The 15,612-nt window shown below is 45.3% G+C and overlaps 1 protein-coding gene across 3 annotated transcripts in view; it reads right to left on the bottom strand.

The window, feature by feature from the left end:
• The window catches only part of LOC147011453 (uncharacterized), an 86,900-nt gene that overhangs the window by 15,718 nt on the left and 55,570 nt on the right, over positions 1-15,612 (bottom strand). The window contains exons 2-3 of one of the 3 annotated variants that reach the window (XM_085857467.1): positions 7,498-7,702; positions 1,930-1,982 (exon numbers count right to left, since the gene is read on the bottom strand). In XM_085857467.1, the coding sequence (XP_085713593.1) occupies positions 1,930-1,982; positions 7,498-7,702 (258 nt within the window). Of the gene's footprint in view, positions 1-1,929; positions 1,983-2,958; positions 3,821-7,497; positions 7,703-15,612 lie in introns of those variants that run through there. The other 2 variants (XR_015051773.1, XR_015051772.1) reach the window with 2 other exon arrangements.

Genomic DNA, 15,612 nt, shown 5'->3' with positions numbered 1-15,612 from the left:
TTGACGTGTTTCGACTTATGAGTAACTTACAAGTAACGTGTGTGGGCGTGTGTCAACGATCGCGTAACGTGCCTGCAACACGTTACTCATAGGTTAGAAATAAGTTTCGGGTACGCTAAACATTACCTCAACGTGTTTCGACTTATGAGTAACTTACCAGTAACGTGTGTCCGACGTGTGACAACTATCGCGGAGCGTGCCGAGAACTTATGGCCAGCGTTATGCGGAACGTGTGAGTCATACGCTGGCATACGTCGAAAAATTTCAAGCATGGAAAATTTGTCTAACAGCTCTAACGGCGTACTACGACGTATGCCAGCGTACTACGACGTATGCCAGCGTACTACGACGTATGCCAGCGTGCTCTTAACGTATACAAACTTACCCATAATGTATTCGACGTGTGCCAGCGTTTTAGCCAAATTTTTCATACGTCAGGCATACGCTGGCTAAATCGTCAAGGTGTGACAGGGCCTTTAATTGGTACATTACCAATTGTTTATTCAAATGCAGCTTGTGGCTACATGGCTGCATCATTTTCTGGAAGCACAGCTGTGCTGCTGATGCAATATACCTTGTTACCAGTACACTGGTACTCATTTTTCCGACCTCAGAAGGATGACATGCCGAGTCAATCCACCTGGTGTTAATTCATCGTCAGGACAGGGGCTCAAACTCAAGACCCTAAGATCTCAAGCCAGCCACCTTAACCATTAAGCCAACACCAAGCTTGGTACATTACTAGACTGATAGACAAGCCTGGTGTTGGCTTAGTGGTTAGGGTGGCAGCTTGGGATCCTAGGGTCCTGAGTTCAAGCCACGTTGGTCGTTGAATTAAAATACACCAGGAGGTTGCCTCAGCCTGTCATCCTTCCGAGGTCGGCAAAATGAGCACCAGTGTACTCGTAAGGGGGACACTGCAAGAGAGAGAGAGAGAGAGAGAGAGAGAGAGAGAGAGAGAGAGAGAGAGAGAGAGAGAGAGAGAGAGAGAGAGAGAGAGAGAGAGAGAGAGAGAGAGAGAGAGAGAGAGAGAGAGAGAGACAGACAGACAGACAGACAGACAGACAGACAGACAGACAGACAGACAGACAGACAGACAGACAGACAGACAGACACAGACACATAGGCAGAGACAGCGAGAGAGCGACAGAGGTGTGGGAGTAGAGTGCTGCATTTTATGAGAAGGGGGGGGGGAGTGAGGAGGGCACAGAGTGAGAGGAAATGGTGGTGGAGAGGAGGAAAAAAATACAGGGGATGGGTGGAGGTGGGGTGAGCAAAAAGAATATGTGATGCTAAATGAACAAACATGAAAAAAAAAAAACGTGTCAGAACAGCTGCACACACAACACAACAGAGTTTGAAAAGTAATCCGCTGGCATTTCTGCAAAAACATTGATATTCCAGTTCCAGAAAATTTGTGGGAAAATGAACCAAAAGCAATCACTGAAAACATTGAAGTACCTCTCACGTAAAACCTAATGATCCCATCAGGCGTGAACATCGAAAACAAAGCATTGCGACCAGATATCATAATTCGGTGCAAAAAAAAAGAGAAGAAGGCATTGCTAATCGAGGTGTTAATACCCGGGAATACATAAAGTTCCCTCTTTAATCTATTTGATCGGTGATTTTGGACTAACGGTGCAGAAATCAAGAAAATGATCAAATACCAAGACCTCAGTCATGAAGTGAAAAGATCCTGGAAGCTGAAGAATGCCAAAGTTGTACCAGTGATGACAAAGAACCTCATGGGAATGATGAAGAAGGACCCACAGAGATATTAAAAAAAACATCCCTGGGAATATCACTGCAAACGAACTAGAGTTGGAAGCCGTCCTGGGCTCAGTAACGATCCTGAAGAGAGCCCTTGGCACAAAACTTTGAAGACAGAAAACTTCACATCTTGGTCTGTGAATCGTGTGCCCTTACCAAAATGAAGGTGGATACTTTGAGGCCGCCCTGGGAGGACTCCACTCCACATTCTGAAACCCACATATGTAGATACCAATCAATGACACACACACACACACACACACACATACACACACACACACACACACACACACACACACACAAACACACAGACACACACACACACACACACACACACACACACACACACACACACACACACACACACACGGCGATGGATACTTTGAGACCTGGGAGGGATCCATTGCACCTTCTGAAACCCGCATATGGAGATAACCACCAACAACCAAAACACACGCCCACACAAACACGCACACGAGTGAAGAAAGTGAAAACAACAACTTTATCGTTAATAACTATCGGTGAGTTTGGCACGTGATTAGAAACATATTAAACATACACCTGCTGGAGATGCAAAAATGTCAAGCCACGAACGCTGACGTCTCCGGATGTTTATAAGCATGACAATGCAATGTACCCAGCGATTCGTAGCTGTGAACGGGCATTCAATAATGAGTGAAGAAAGTGAAAACAACAACTTTATTGTAAATAAATTATTGCAGCCTGTTCCAAGTCAAGGCATGGTTGAGCAGTCCAAAAACATGGCGGCTTCAGACCGCAGCAAGGTTACCCCTGAAACACCTTTCGACCCCAGACAGCGAGGTGGCCGAGGATCGTCTGATGAAGGATATAATTAAATAAGGCTGTTAAATTTCTTCAAAAGGGTTGTTTTAATTAACCCAAACATCCAATTTTCACTCTTGCACTTCCTTGGAGTTTTCTTAGTATGCATGTAAAGATTCAGGCTGCTAGGTTTTTATAGTTTTGGAGTTATGGAGGACACACACACACACACAAAACACTGCCTTTTATTAGTGTGTGTGTGTGTGTGTGTGTGTATATATATATATATATATATATATACATACATACACACACACACACACACACACACACACACACAGAGACATTACGGAAGTAAATGGACATAACACCATGTTTTTGAAAGAATTTATTTAGTGAACATTTGAAGTATATTTGATCCATTTTAATACAAACACTGGTATTTGGTAGACTTGGCATTTGTAGATTTCAACACCTTTACTCTTTCAGGCATAGAACTAATGAGTTCTGAAATTTTATCTTGTGGGATTTCTGCCCAGGCTTCATGCAAAGGGGTTAGCAATTCTACCTGTGATGTTGGTTGCCTGGACATTTTCCGCACAGCTCAATCCAATATGTCCCAGAGGTGTTCAATGGGATTCATGTCAGGAGACTGACTTGTCATGGAAGTCACTTGATCCCATTTCTGTCCTGCCATTCTTTGGTCTTTTTTGCAGTGTGCCATGGAGCTCCATCTTCCATGAAAAAAGAGAGTGTTCTTTGTGACCATCTGACCAGTGGAGAAGACAGGGAGACGTCCATCCTCAAGGACAGAAATGTATATTGTAGAGTTGATATTGCCAGCACACGAAACATCGATTCCCACACAATCACTGAAAAACCACCGTGTTTGACAGTTGGCTGCAATCAGTTCAAAGAGAACTCTTGACTGGGAAGTCTCCAGACCCATACGCGTCCACTGTCAGAAAATTGAGCAAATTCGGACACATCTGAAAAAACTTACAGTTTGACAAAACTCCAAGGGTCAGTTGACCATCTCATCAGCCCACTTCTTTCTCCTTTCAATGTTGGCTGGTCAAAGAAGAGGTTTTCTCCCAGCTGCTCTCCCATGGTAGCCCAGTTGATGAAGGTACCGAACAACAGTTCTTGAGCGAACTTTGACATCCTCTGCAACATCTGCTGCATTGCAACAGGGAGTTTTCTCAATGGACCACTTGACAGCTTGAAGATTTCATGAGGGGAAATCAAAAATTTCGTGAAAAACCTTGAAAAAACAACAAATACATCCATAAAAACCGTGCAAAAACACAAGAAAAGAAAAAACGCAAATATGCCTGCAAATACGTGAAAAAAAACCCACAAATACACCCAAGAAAACCACGAACCACATACTCCCACAAAAAACTACCAAAATGCAAAAAAAGACGCAAATACACAAAGCACGGGGCCACGAATATTGAAGCACGTCACATTTTATAAATTGCGAACAGGCGGGGTCCGTGAATAGCGAACCCACGAATAGTAGTGTCCGACAGTATATCTAATATATTGTTACGGATTTCAGAATCCGGTCTGATGAATGCATCCACAGATCCAGGTCCTCAGATAGTTATTTCCTTAAATACATGTTCAGATTAGCCCCATCCCCATGTCAAATGGGATCTTAAATGTGATGCGTTGAGAAGGGCAAAGAATAGATCCCCTCTCTTATGGGAAGCTTTTTTCTTTACGACAGACACGTTTACACACATTTCTTTTGCGAGCTCTGAAGCCCGCCCCCATTCTTCCTCAGCAACATTATTTCGCGAGCTCAGACGCTGGCCTTTTTTGAGAGCACACAGGTCGTCATGGTAACTGTGCGCAAGTGGGGCGGGGTGAGCTTGAGGCAGACTGCACCCAAGGAGACGGCCCGGAGATATAAAACGAACGGGAGGTACGTTTTGTGAGGAGAAAAGCGGGAGAGAGGAAAGCGAGAGGGAAAGCGGAGGCGAAAGAAAATGGGATGAAAAAAAGCGGGGCGAAAGAAGGCCAGGGAGTGAGAAGAGAACGAGAAGTAAGCTTGAGAAGCGAGCAAGAAGCGGGTGTCTGACCAGTGCCAACAATGAGACAATTCATCCTTCCCAGTGCTTGGGCAAGCGAGCGTGTGGTGCGTGTGTGGGTGAGCAGTGCTGCCAACAAGTGAGGCACGGGTCGGTGACCAACAACACCAGGATCTAAACCCACGACAGACGATCTTGGTGCCTTCCAGACTTTGACTGGCATTCAAGGCTGTTCGCGAGAGGGTGCATGGCAAAGCTGGGTGCTGGCGACGGACGTGACAAGCACTCACACATTTCAGGACGTTTTGACTTCACGGACGACTTTCTGGTGAGCGAGACAATTCTTCCCCCCCCCCTAAAGTCACAGCTGCGAGTGACGTCACAGTGGAAGGTAAGGCTCCGCCACATTGAGTGACCAAAAATCATGGCTACCACGCACGTGTCACGCGAACTTCTGGACGATTTCCATGGATTAGATGATATTTCTAAGAAGAGGTACTGCAAAAAACTGAAGCTGTGGTCTTAGTGAAGATTTTTTATATTATTTCAAAGGATAAATGGACAAGAGAAAGGAAATTTTGACCTCAAATCGTTTTCCCTGACATTTATGTTTATCTCGTTGAAACGCCGAGTCCTTACACTCAAGCCAGCCTGAAAGCCTTCAACAGTATGAACGCTTACTCATATTATGTCGCCGGGTTTGTGAGTGACATAACCTTGACGAAAGCTGACAAGAACTGTATTATCGAGAGGGCAAAGGTTAAGCCTGTTTTCTTTCATTTCACTATTATTGTATTATCGTTGTTGCTTGTTTTGTTCAGAAACCAGCTTCACTTTTTAACCTGACTGCTGCCACAAGTTAATTTCAAGTGAAGCTCTTGTCTAAATGTTAAGTTTGTAGAAAATCTTCGTTCGTCAGTTTGCTTAGAGATACATTATATTTTTTCCATGACAAACATCCGGTGTAATGCCACACTGCTGTGGATATTTCCAAGTGCTAGTTTTTTTATGTATTATACATATCGATGTGACTTTCTGTAGTGAAAATGTTACACTGATTTTTTATTTAAAATTTCTAAAATGCTATTTAAAAAACGATTTAATTTAATCTGCGATGTCATAGCAATAGGACAAGTTTCGAGGAAACAACTCAGAACTGTGCGCGTTAGACAGCTGTTAGAAAGGCGATCTCGCCTATCTCGTTCTGCCAATAAAACAAGGGATATAATGCATTTTAATGATACAAATCAGACAATACTTTGTAACCACAAGCTATTTAATACCAACTACTGAAATAACGTATCAGAAATTAGTTACATACTGGAGACAAAATGAAGGCGACACAACCAGTCATGTTCGCCAGGTCGCCATTTTTCTCTTCTCAGAACCGATATCCAAATATTTTGTCGGTCTACTTCGGTGGGAAAGCGGTAAAACTGCACTCCAGAGCCTTTAGTATATCGCTGAGTACATCCTGGGGCACAACAACTCTTACCCATTTGCAGAAAAAAAAATGCTTGCTTGGAAATAACGGTGTCGTTGAAGATAGACTATCAGTTGTTATGGACGCGGTAATACTTTCTTGCCACTCAATATGGCGGAGCTGCCACAATCACGTGACCGGTGGCGTCATCTGAATAAGGCCTATTGGTGGCACATTCGGGCAGTCAATTGTACAAGGTACTGAGAGACCGTAGCCTCAACTCCTCTCCCTTCTTTCTTCAATAACTCCTCTTCATCGAGGTGTGCTTGTGTTTGTGTTTGTGTGTGTGCGAGTTGTCCTGGCGCCTGTCCACAAAAGTAAGATTTCAGAATATTATTATTACTATTTCGGGTTAAGTTTGCTGTGTGTCTGCTTTTGTAAGTTGCATGTATATTGCAGCACCTCTCACGCTTCTTTCTATCCCTGCACAACACACCCTAATAACTAATTCTCTGTTCCACATACCTTTCCTCGCTTGCTTGTAAATATCTTATGATTAGAAATGTTGCCAGCTCGTTCTCGTCTTTTCTTGCATTGATCCAGCATGGTCCGAATCCTAGCTTAGCCGGGACTTTATTCCCAACGATCCGTTCCTTTTAGCTGGTCTGTCCTTGGCAGTGTTGCTCGGCTGCATCCTATCTGGTAAAGTGATCCGATAAAGTGATCCGGTTCGGACAAGGTCTACCGTGATTGTATCACGTGATTAATTAGGTAACCCGGTTAACCCATTGACGGGAGGGACCCTAGGTCCCACGGTTGGTTAGCGATCTGTGCCCTGCGTCACAGAATTATCCGTGTGTGACGGCCTACAATTCCTCCCCCCTTGTTGTGGTCTTCTCATCCGACCTCCGGCCCGCAACAATATATAACTCATTCTAACCACTGACTCACTGACTGATATTAAAGATCAGTACCTTCTGGGTGATGTAGAAAGCTGAAATGTTGCGTGCCAATGGACATCGATGCTGGTACACCAGGAACATTTACAGAACCATCAGAAGACATCCATAAATGAAAATATAAATAAATGAAAATAAATAAATGAAAGAAAATGAAAGAATGCAGATGAGCCACCCAAGACCAGTGTTGGGCACAAAAGCGATAATCCGATAACAGATAATTATCGAAGTTATCTTTTTTATCGGACTATTATCGGAAGTTAACTTCCATTTATCGTTATCGGACCAGTTAACTTCCGATAACTTGATTTATCCGATTTTAGTCCGATAATGTCCGATAACATTTTTATCGTTTTACTTTTGTTTCAGGTTCTTCAGTATCATCGTCAACTTGACAGTGTTCAGTTCTTGCTTACCAGTTACCAAGCATTCTTTGCAACTTACAAGACTATGGTCAAGGTCGAACGGCAGTCTAAACAAACATTTGGCGAGTGAATTTGACGGAGTGAACGTCACGTACCGGGTCCGGGCTCCTCATCCTTGGGTGAACAGACCATGGACCTGCTGTGTGAGGGACGGCCTCTCGGATCGACCGTGTGTCCTCCATCAAAGTCGCTCGTGGATCCCAGGGTGTTTGCTTTGTGATCTTCCACAGAGAGATCTCGGATCATCGTACATCGTCCTGACTGGAGGAGGCTGAACACGACTGGAGAGCCTGAAACATTCTGATGAAATAAAACCACGTGATCACGAAAGTCATCGAATCACGGTTTCTCAGCGGCAGATTCGCGCCGCCCCAGTCACGTAAAGAACGAAATAATGAGAGGATTCTTAATCATTATGAATCATCATGTTCATTCATTCTTATGTCTTTCAGACCGTGTTCATTGTTGAAGTTGTAATAAATCGCCAACTGGATTAACAAAGAGAACTACAGTCTTATTTATGAACACGGTGCAAGTTGACCAAGGCCACGGTGCCTGCTGTAGGATACCCAATCGCCGGTTGTGACTACACCACTGAAGACCTCGATCCTGCTATCGTGGCCGCACTCATCACTGCCCACAGTGCCACACATGCCCCTGGACATGCCGCCAAGGCTGAAAAAGTAAAAAGGCCCACAATCGCCCAAGAGGTCAAGACTGTTAGCTGGGCCTAACTTTGAGAAGTTGGTCTTCCTCAAGGGTAACCAGCACATAGTGTCATAGACTCTAAAAAGACGCATAATGCTTATTTTATTCTTGGGTTTAGCATAAATAAGCCTTTTCTATGGGTTTTGAAGCTTTTTCCTTGATTTTTTTGAATTTTTGTTAAAAAGTAGTTATCGTTATCGGATTATCATTAACTTCCGATAACTTTGTATGATAATTACCGGATTATCGTTATCGGACGATCGTTATCAAAGTTAACTTTTTCGTTATCGGTGCCCAACACTGCCCAAGACAATGGGGAAGCACGGTAATTTTGTGTGCCAAAGGACATCGAAGCTGATATATCGGGAAACATCACCGAACTATTGGAAAGCGTCCGCAAATGAAAATATAAATAAATGAAAATAAAAAAATGAAAAAAAATGCAAGTGAGCGACCAGAGACAATGGGAAGGAAAGTTCATTATCGCTTACAATGTGTAAGCATACCCCTTGAGTAATATATATTGTTGATGCGCTTATGGAAAAGACCTCCGTATGCATTCAGACACAGGATTTCCCCCAAACAGATATTTCTTTTGTTTATGTGAGATAGACATCCTACCTTTGGTGTAGATGGAGTTTGGAAGGCATATGCTTCTGTGAGTTAGAATGTTTGGGTTCTCTTTTATCCTTTCATCTTTTGATCCATCTTTGGATCCCACTATGGCTCCAACTGCTCCTCTATCGCCGGTCCATCGCCATGTTCACTTCCAAAACACATATCGTGTCACCTGAACCCACCTGTTGTTCCTCAATCTAAAATCCCTCCCTCCTTTTCCATTCCACTCCCGAACACCATCCCCCCACCATGTACATCATTACTTATTTATTCATATGCAGCCTATGGCTGCGAAGCTGCAACATTTTCTGGAGGCATGACTGTGCTGCTGATGCAATGTCCCCTGTTACCATCATGCTGATACTAATTTTGCTGACCTCGGAAGGATGACAGGCTGAGTCAACCCGCCTGGTGTTATTTCAAAAGGAGACAGGGGCTTGAACTCAAGACCCTAAGATCTTAAGCCAGCCACTCTAACCATTAAGCCAACATTAGGCTTATGTACATCATGAAACACTTATTGGTTTGATGCAATGGACCAAAAATTACTTTTTGACTCACAAAAGATTCTTAATCTGGTGCTGTACATATGGAAAATAAATAGAGCTGTTCTTTTCAATTCCTGCAAAAAACCCCATTTGGACACAATTTGGACTCGCACACGTGGCAGGAGGACATGCTCCGTGCAACAGCAGATTGAGCTTGACCTCTATGGCGGGAAGACGTGCAGCAGCTACAGGTCAAAATTTTAAACCGATCTTCACAAACATCACCACCTGGTAGAGTTCCTCATAAGCCAGAAGCCTAATATTTTTGAGGTCAAATGGTCAACATAGGCCAAAGGTCAACAAATTTCTCAAATTCCAAAAAGCCTCAATTTTCATCCGATTGACTTGAAATTTGAACAGGATTTGCGCATCAAGTCACTGAATTCAACTACCAATTATTTTAAAGGTCAACATAGGCCAGATTTCTAAAATTGTGAGTTTTTATCCAATTGACTTGAAATTTGAAGAGGAGTTGCATGTTTGATCACTGAATTCAACCTCCAATTATTTTTGAGGTAAACTGGCCAAATGGACAGCATAGGCCAAAAAGTCAACATCAGCCAAATTTGCAAAATTGACAATTTTCATTCAATTGACTTGAAATTTGAAGAGGATTTGCATATTTGGTCACTGAATTCAAACATCAATTATTTTAAAGGTAAAATTTGTTTTAAGGATTTCACAAGTCTCGTGCTACACACGACATCTTTCTTGTTAGTTGGTTAAAAAAACTTTAAGCCAAGTATGTTGTTCTGTCATGTTTGTCTGTTTGTCTGGCAGAGGAAGGGGTGTGAGAGAGAGGAAGAGGGTTCGGAAAGAGGGAGAGGGGTGGGATTAGGGTGAAATAGGGAGAGGGGTGGGAGAAGGAGGGGGGTGAGAGAGAGGAATCGGGGTGGGAGAGGGGAGAGTGCAGGGTGGGAGAGGGGGGAGTGCAGAGGGGTAGAGGGGGAGAGGAGAGGGGGGAGGGATTCCAGCAGATGTGACGACCAGTTTGATATCCATCCGAGAAACGGCACACACATTGATGAATCACCCTGCCTGTGAAACACCGGGATGACAGTTTATATCTGGGTCAGGATACGAACCCAGGCTAGACAGCTGAGAGTGAGCATGTGTTCCTCTCGGCTATCCTGCTGTGATGTGATGATTCATTGCTTTGTAACTGAAAACATTTTTTCTCATTGTAATCATCTAATATATTGTTACGGTTGTGGAAATTCACAGAACACCATTCAGGTATCCCAGAGATCAGTTATGTTGATAAGTGTGTGTTCAGATTAGATTTCCCCACCGAGGTCTAAAGGGTATTATTCGTGTAACCGGGCTGTGATCTTTGAGTCAGCCATTATTCTTTTGCTATCATTATTTTGGAACAACCACAACCACCTTCTCCACAACCGCATCTCAACAACCACGCCATCCCCACCACAGCGCCCGCCACAACAACCACAACCAACTTCTCCAAAACTGCCGACATCTCCACAGACAACGGCCTCCCCAACGAATAACATCTCTGCCACCCAAGCAATGTGGTTACTCGGTAAACAGAAATGACGGTTGGAAACCAGCAACTCAACTCAACTCCCGCCCCGATATCCACGGTAAACAGAAATGACGGTTGGAACTCAACTCCCGCCCCGAAAGGACGGTTGGGGGCGTGTCCCCCAGAGAAAAGTCGCCCCCCCCGCCGCGTGCCGGAAAGGGCAGGGCATGAAGGGCGGGGATAAAAAACTGCGCGTTCGCTCGAGGAGAGAGGAAAACGGGGACGTCAGGTTCAGGTCGAGTTGGCAGCTTGGAAAGCTGCAGGCTGACAGAGAACGGAGGCTGACTGAGACCAGGAACGGGTGGAGTCCTGCGGAGTGTGGGCAGAGCCACCGAGGGTCGCTGAACCAGGGCCCAGCGAGTCACCACGAGGGTGACAGGTAACCAGCGCGGCCTCTCGGAGCTTTTGCAGTCTCCACGGCTCCGTGAACTATAAAGACCCACGAGGTCCAGTTCTGCCCTTGACTTTCTTGGGGTTTCTTTGAATGAATCTTGTGGCGCCATGTCCATAAGTAGAACTGTTAAGTGCGTGTAAATAAATAATAGAACGGTAGTAGTTCTTTTGTCATGCTTGTATTACCTGCGTTGCTTTTGTTGACTGCATAATTGCATGCGTGTTTGCCTTGTATAATTGCATACGTGCATGCCTGCATATGTGATTTGTGAATAAATGTCCTTGTGTGAATGTTGACCTGTTCGTTGCGTCCTTTCCCTTAATTGAGCTGCCGTATTGCATTCGGGATATTAACGGGTTTTTAAATAGTCGATAAAGTAATCGGATCCGGCGGCGCTTGGCGATATACACCGCTCGGTAAATTGCAAACGGAGCGAGCTGCTTTGCGGCTCGTTTCCAAGCAGGTCCCGTCGAGGTGTAAATTCCTGGAATTTCTGTCTGCGCGTATATTTAGGTAAATCGACAATTCGGCTATCGGACCCTGTCGTGCGCGGACAGAATAGTTGGCTGATTTTCGGTGTGATTAAAGACACACCAGTGGCTGGATTTCGGCATTGATCCAAAAGCTGTGACTAGGTTTGCCACGTCCAGTGGGCGCGTGGCCGCGATTAGCTAAAAGCGGTCGCTCGCACACCGGCGGGGCGGAAAACTACAACAATATTTTGCCTTCTCAATGCTGGAGATGTCCAAATGGACAACCACATCATGGTATCGCCTTGGAAGCTTGTAGAGATCGAAGCTTGAAGAGCACTCCAAGCAAGCACTCCAATGACATAGTTGAAGAAACTTACACAAACGAAACGTTTCATTTTTAGATCCTCGTAGAGGATCTCTAATTCTTACTCACGTTGTTGTTCTTGTGGACTTTTTTGTTTCACAGCCCACAGTTTTCATCGAAACTTCCTGAAACTTGGCGTATATATGTAAAAATACCCTGCGCAGACAGTAACGATCTCCGATTTAAAAAAATTCCTCCTAGAAAAAAAGTTATGACGTCAAAATATCTCCGCTAATGGAAATCACCTAAAAAATTATCTCCGAAACTAGGCAAGCTTTTTGAATTCTGTTTGCGGGAATTGAATAGGGCATTAGCAGAGATGAATTACCACACATATGATACATCACTATGACGTCAATCAATATTTATGACGTCATTCCTATTTTTTGACATTTTTTGTTTCACAACCCAGAGTTTTCATCGGATCTTCGTGAAACTTGCCCTGTATATGCAGAAAGCCCACTGCAGGCAGTAACCAACTCCGATTTTGGAAATTCTTCCTAGAAAAAAGTTTAACGTCATATCGCCACTAATGGAAATCGCGTATACCATTATCTCCGAAACTAGTTTGCTTCACAGCCTACAGTTTTCATCGAAACTTCCTGAAACTTGGCATATATATGTAAAAATACCCTGCGCAGACAGTAACTATCTCCGATTTTGGAAATTCTTCAAGAAAAAAAGTTGACGTCATAATATCGCCGCTAATGGAAATCGCCTATACCATTATCTCTGAAACTCGGCAAGCTGTTTGAATTTTGTTTGTGGGAATCAAGCCTGGCATTAGCACAGATAATTTATCGCAAACCTGATACATCACAATGACGTCATATTCGTTTTAATGACGTCATCATTAAGAGGACGAGGATCTTAGCTGTTTCGAGCTTATTATAGGATATATTTACGAGCAGAGCCTACCTGTCACTTCGCTGACGGACCAATTGGTCATCGTGTTTGCCAAAAAATTTGGGCGAGAAGGAGAAGGAAAGGAAGACAAAGTTACCCATGCTTGGAGTGCTTTAACCGCTCCCCCCCCCCAACCCCTCTCTCCCTCCTCACATCCCACTCCTCCCCCTTTGGCCCCTGTTCGTCCTGATGTCCATTCCCGCTAGAAATGTCTTACACATGATGACAGGCTTTGACAAAACAAGACTCCGTTTTTTTTGTTTTTTTTTTGGGGGGGGGGGGGGGAATGGGAGCATCGAAGGAGGACACATTTAGCCATGCGAAGAGTGCTTTAACCTCAATGTTGCACACATAAAAAATGAAATTGTAATTCCTCTCCCACCACCACAATGTAGTGCTCCACAGTACACATTTATATAGATAATTTATGCCCCCCTCGCTTGCCCCCCAAACCCCCACGTGAGAGCGCGGCCACATAGCCCATGTTCTCCCCCCAAACACACACAAAGTTGTATTTGTACCGAGTTTGGAGTTTGTAACTTCAAAGATGTGGCTGTGCACCAGGAACAAAGTGATGTGTCAGCATAATTTATGCACATGACATCAGCATCATACCATAGGGTCCGTGTGCTTCTTTGGTTAAATTTAATATTCCTGACTGCAAACTTCCTGACTGGTGATCAGCAGGGCAGAGACAATGCGTTAATGAGGCAGGCGACGGTAGGTGCTGGCAGGTCATGCAGCAGGTGCTGTGATGGGATGCGATCTGTGCCCTGCTGCCTCGTAAAGTAAGGGGGTTTGATCTGTATCTCATATATTAAGCTCAGTTCCTGTCTGAGGGTCACAAGCGCCACCCATTTTACAAGCCACGCCTCCACTCTTCCCCCCAACGTCACAAGCACCGTCCATTAGCTGGGCCACACCTTTCCCTCCAGCAGCTAAGAAATTGCCGTGATTTTTTTTCGCTCCGCATATCTTTGAGGCTTCATAGGTCTCTGGTGTATATTTGAAGACTGAACAACGTGTCTTCTATCATTAAATAAAGGTTCCATTTTTAGGAAACAAAGGTACATTTTGATTACAACTCATGCAGAGGAAATGAGGTAATGAATGTTTTGTTCGCTGTGATCGTGGGTACCCTTGCTATTTATATTGTTACGAATCTGGAAACCATGCGCACTCAACATTCAGGTCCCAAATTTAGTTATGCTGGTAAGTACGTGCGAGACAGGTCCCTTTCCTTTTTGTCTGGTGGGAGAGTCGAAAATGTGCGTTGTGACGTCTTTAGTCTGGTTATTACATCAGCCATCTACATCTACCATCCCATCTGCGCGACCCAACCAGCCCATCACGCTCCATCCCCCAGACGAACTCCTCTGGTACGACTGTTTTCTCAGGGCAGTTCCTGTTACTCTGCGCGAGCGAGGCCAGTGGCCACAAGGAATATTCGGGGCCACCGAGCAGGGGCCACGGATCCACCTCGGAAGGGTGCAGCCGTGGGCCAATGAGGCGAGATGATTCTCGCCAAGGCTCCGCCCCGTGTGGGAGGAGATATATCCTCAGGCAGTGCGAGACGAGGGTGGAAAAATGGAAGTGGTGTGGACGGAAGGTCGTGTGTCGTTGGCGTGAAGAGTTTAGTGGACAAGAGTTCTATGGACAGGAGTGGAGTGGACAAAAGGAGCCGTGGTTGTTGTTTTGTGCTTGTCGGTGGCTGCACAGAGAAGGCGGTTTTGTGGGCACATGGACGAATCAGAGTCCGAGTGCCCCGACAATTCGCCACGCGGGTTCCGTCCCGAACCACGAGCCTGGTATGAGCTCCCGGACCGTGCCCCGACGACCATTAGCCACCAGGTGCCGCATTTCCGAGCACGCTTCCCTGCGACAGCAGGTACTCTTTTACTCTGACCTCCAGCTCGTCTCTCCACACGGCTGCAAGGGGAACAATAATGTGACGTCCACGGGACTTGAACAGTCCCGCCAACGTAGAATGAGCCGAAACGATGGAGGCGGTTTATTTGTTTATAACCCAAACATGGCGGTTCTAATCGCTCTACCGCAAACGGGACGAGGAAGGTGGCACAAGTCACTTTTCACTGAGTTGATGATGTTTATTTGTTTTTATTATTACCAGAAATAACAAGACTCGGCAAGAAGAGGGATCCGGGGCGATTCGACGGGATGGTGTGGGATCGGGCGTAGGGAAAAACACAGACAATTCCAATGAATATACAGTTCTCAATCCCTCTAAGGCACCAAGCACACACACACACACACACACACACACACACACACACACACACACACACACACACACACACACACACACACACACACACACACACACACACACACACACACACACACACACACACACACACACAAAACGTAGCTATTTCTGGTGGTCAGGCTGGACCGTGGTGTGGACGCAACTGTCCCTGGGTCGGCGTCGGACGAGCTGGCCTTGCTCTCGTCAGGGGGGCAGGAGAAACCGTGGTGCTGTCGACCTCCTGGTCTTGGCCCAAGTCCGCTCACAGCCGCCAGGGAACCAGTTCTGGCGCCAAGTTGCGAGCAGGAGAGGGAGGCAGGTCCGCCCGCCGTTCGACTCCGTACTCCGAGTCAGCAGAACCCCAGAGCCAACCAAGGTGAGGCACGAGGC

The sequence above is a fragment of the Eptatretus burgeri genome, chromosome 15 (genome assembly GCF_056783735.1).
Source record: "Eptatretus burgeri isolate ZD-2024b chromosome 15, Ebu_testis_v1, whole genome shotgun sequence".
In the NCBI taxonomy this organism is placed as follows: Eukaryota; Metazoa; Chordata; class Myxini; order Myxiniformes; family Myxinidae; genus Eptatretus; species Eptatretus burgeri.
This window is presented reverse-complemented; position numbering and strand designations above follow the sequence as displayed.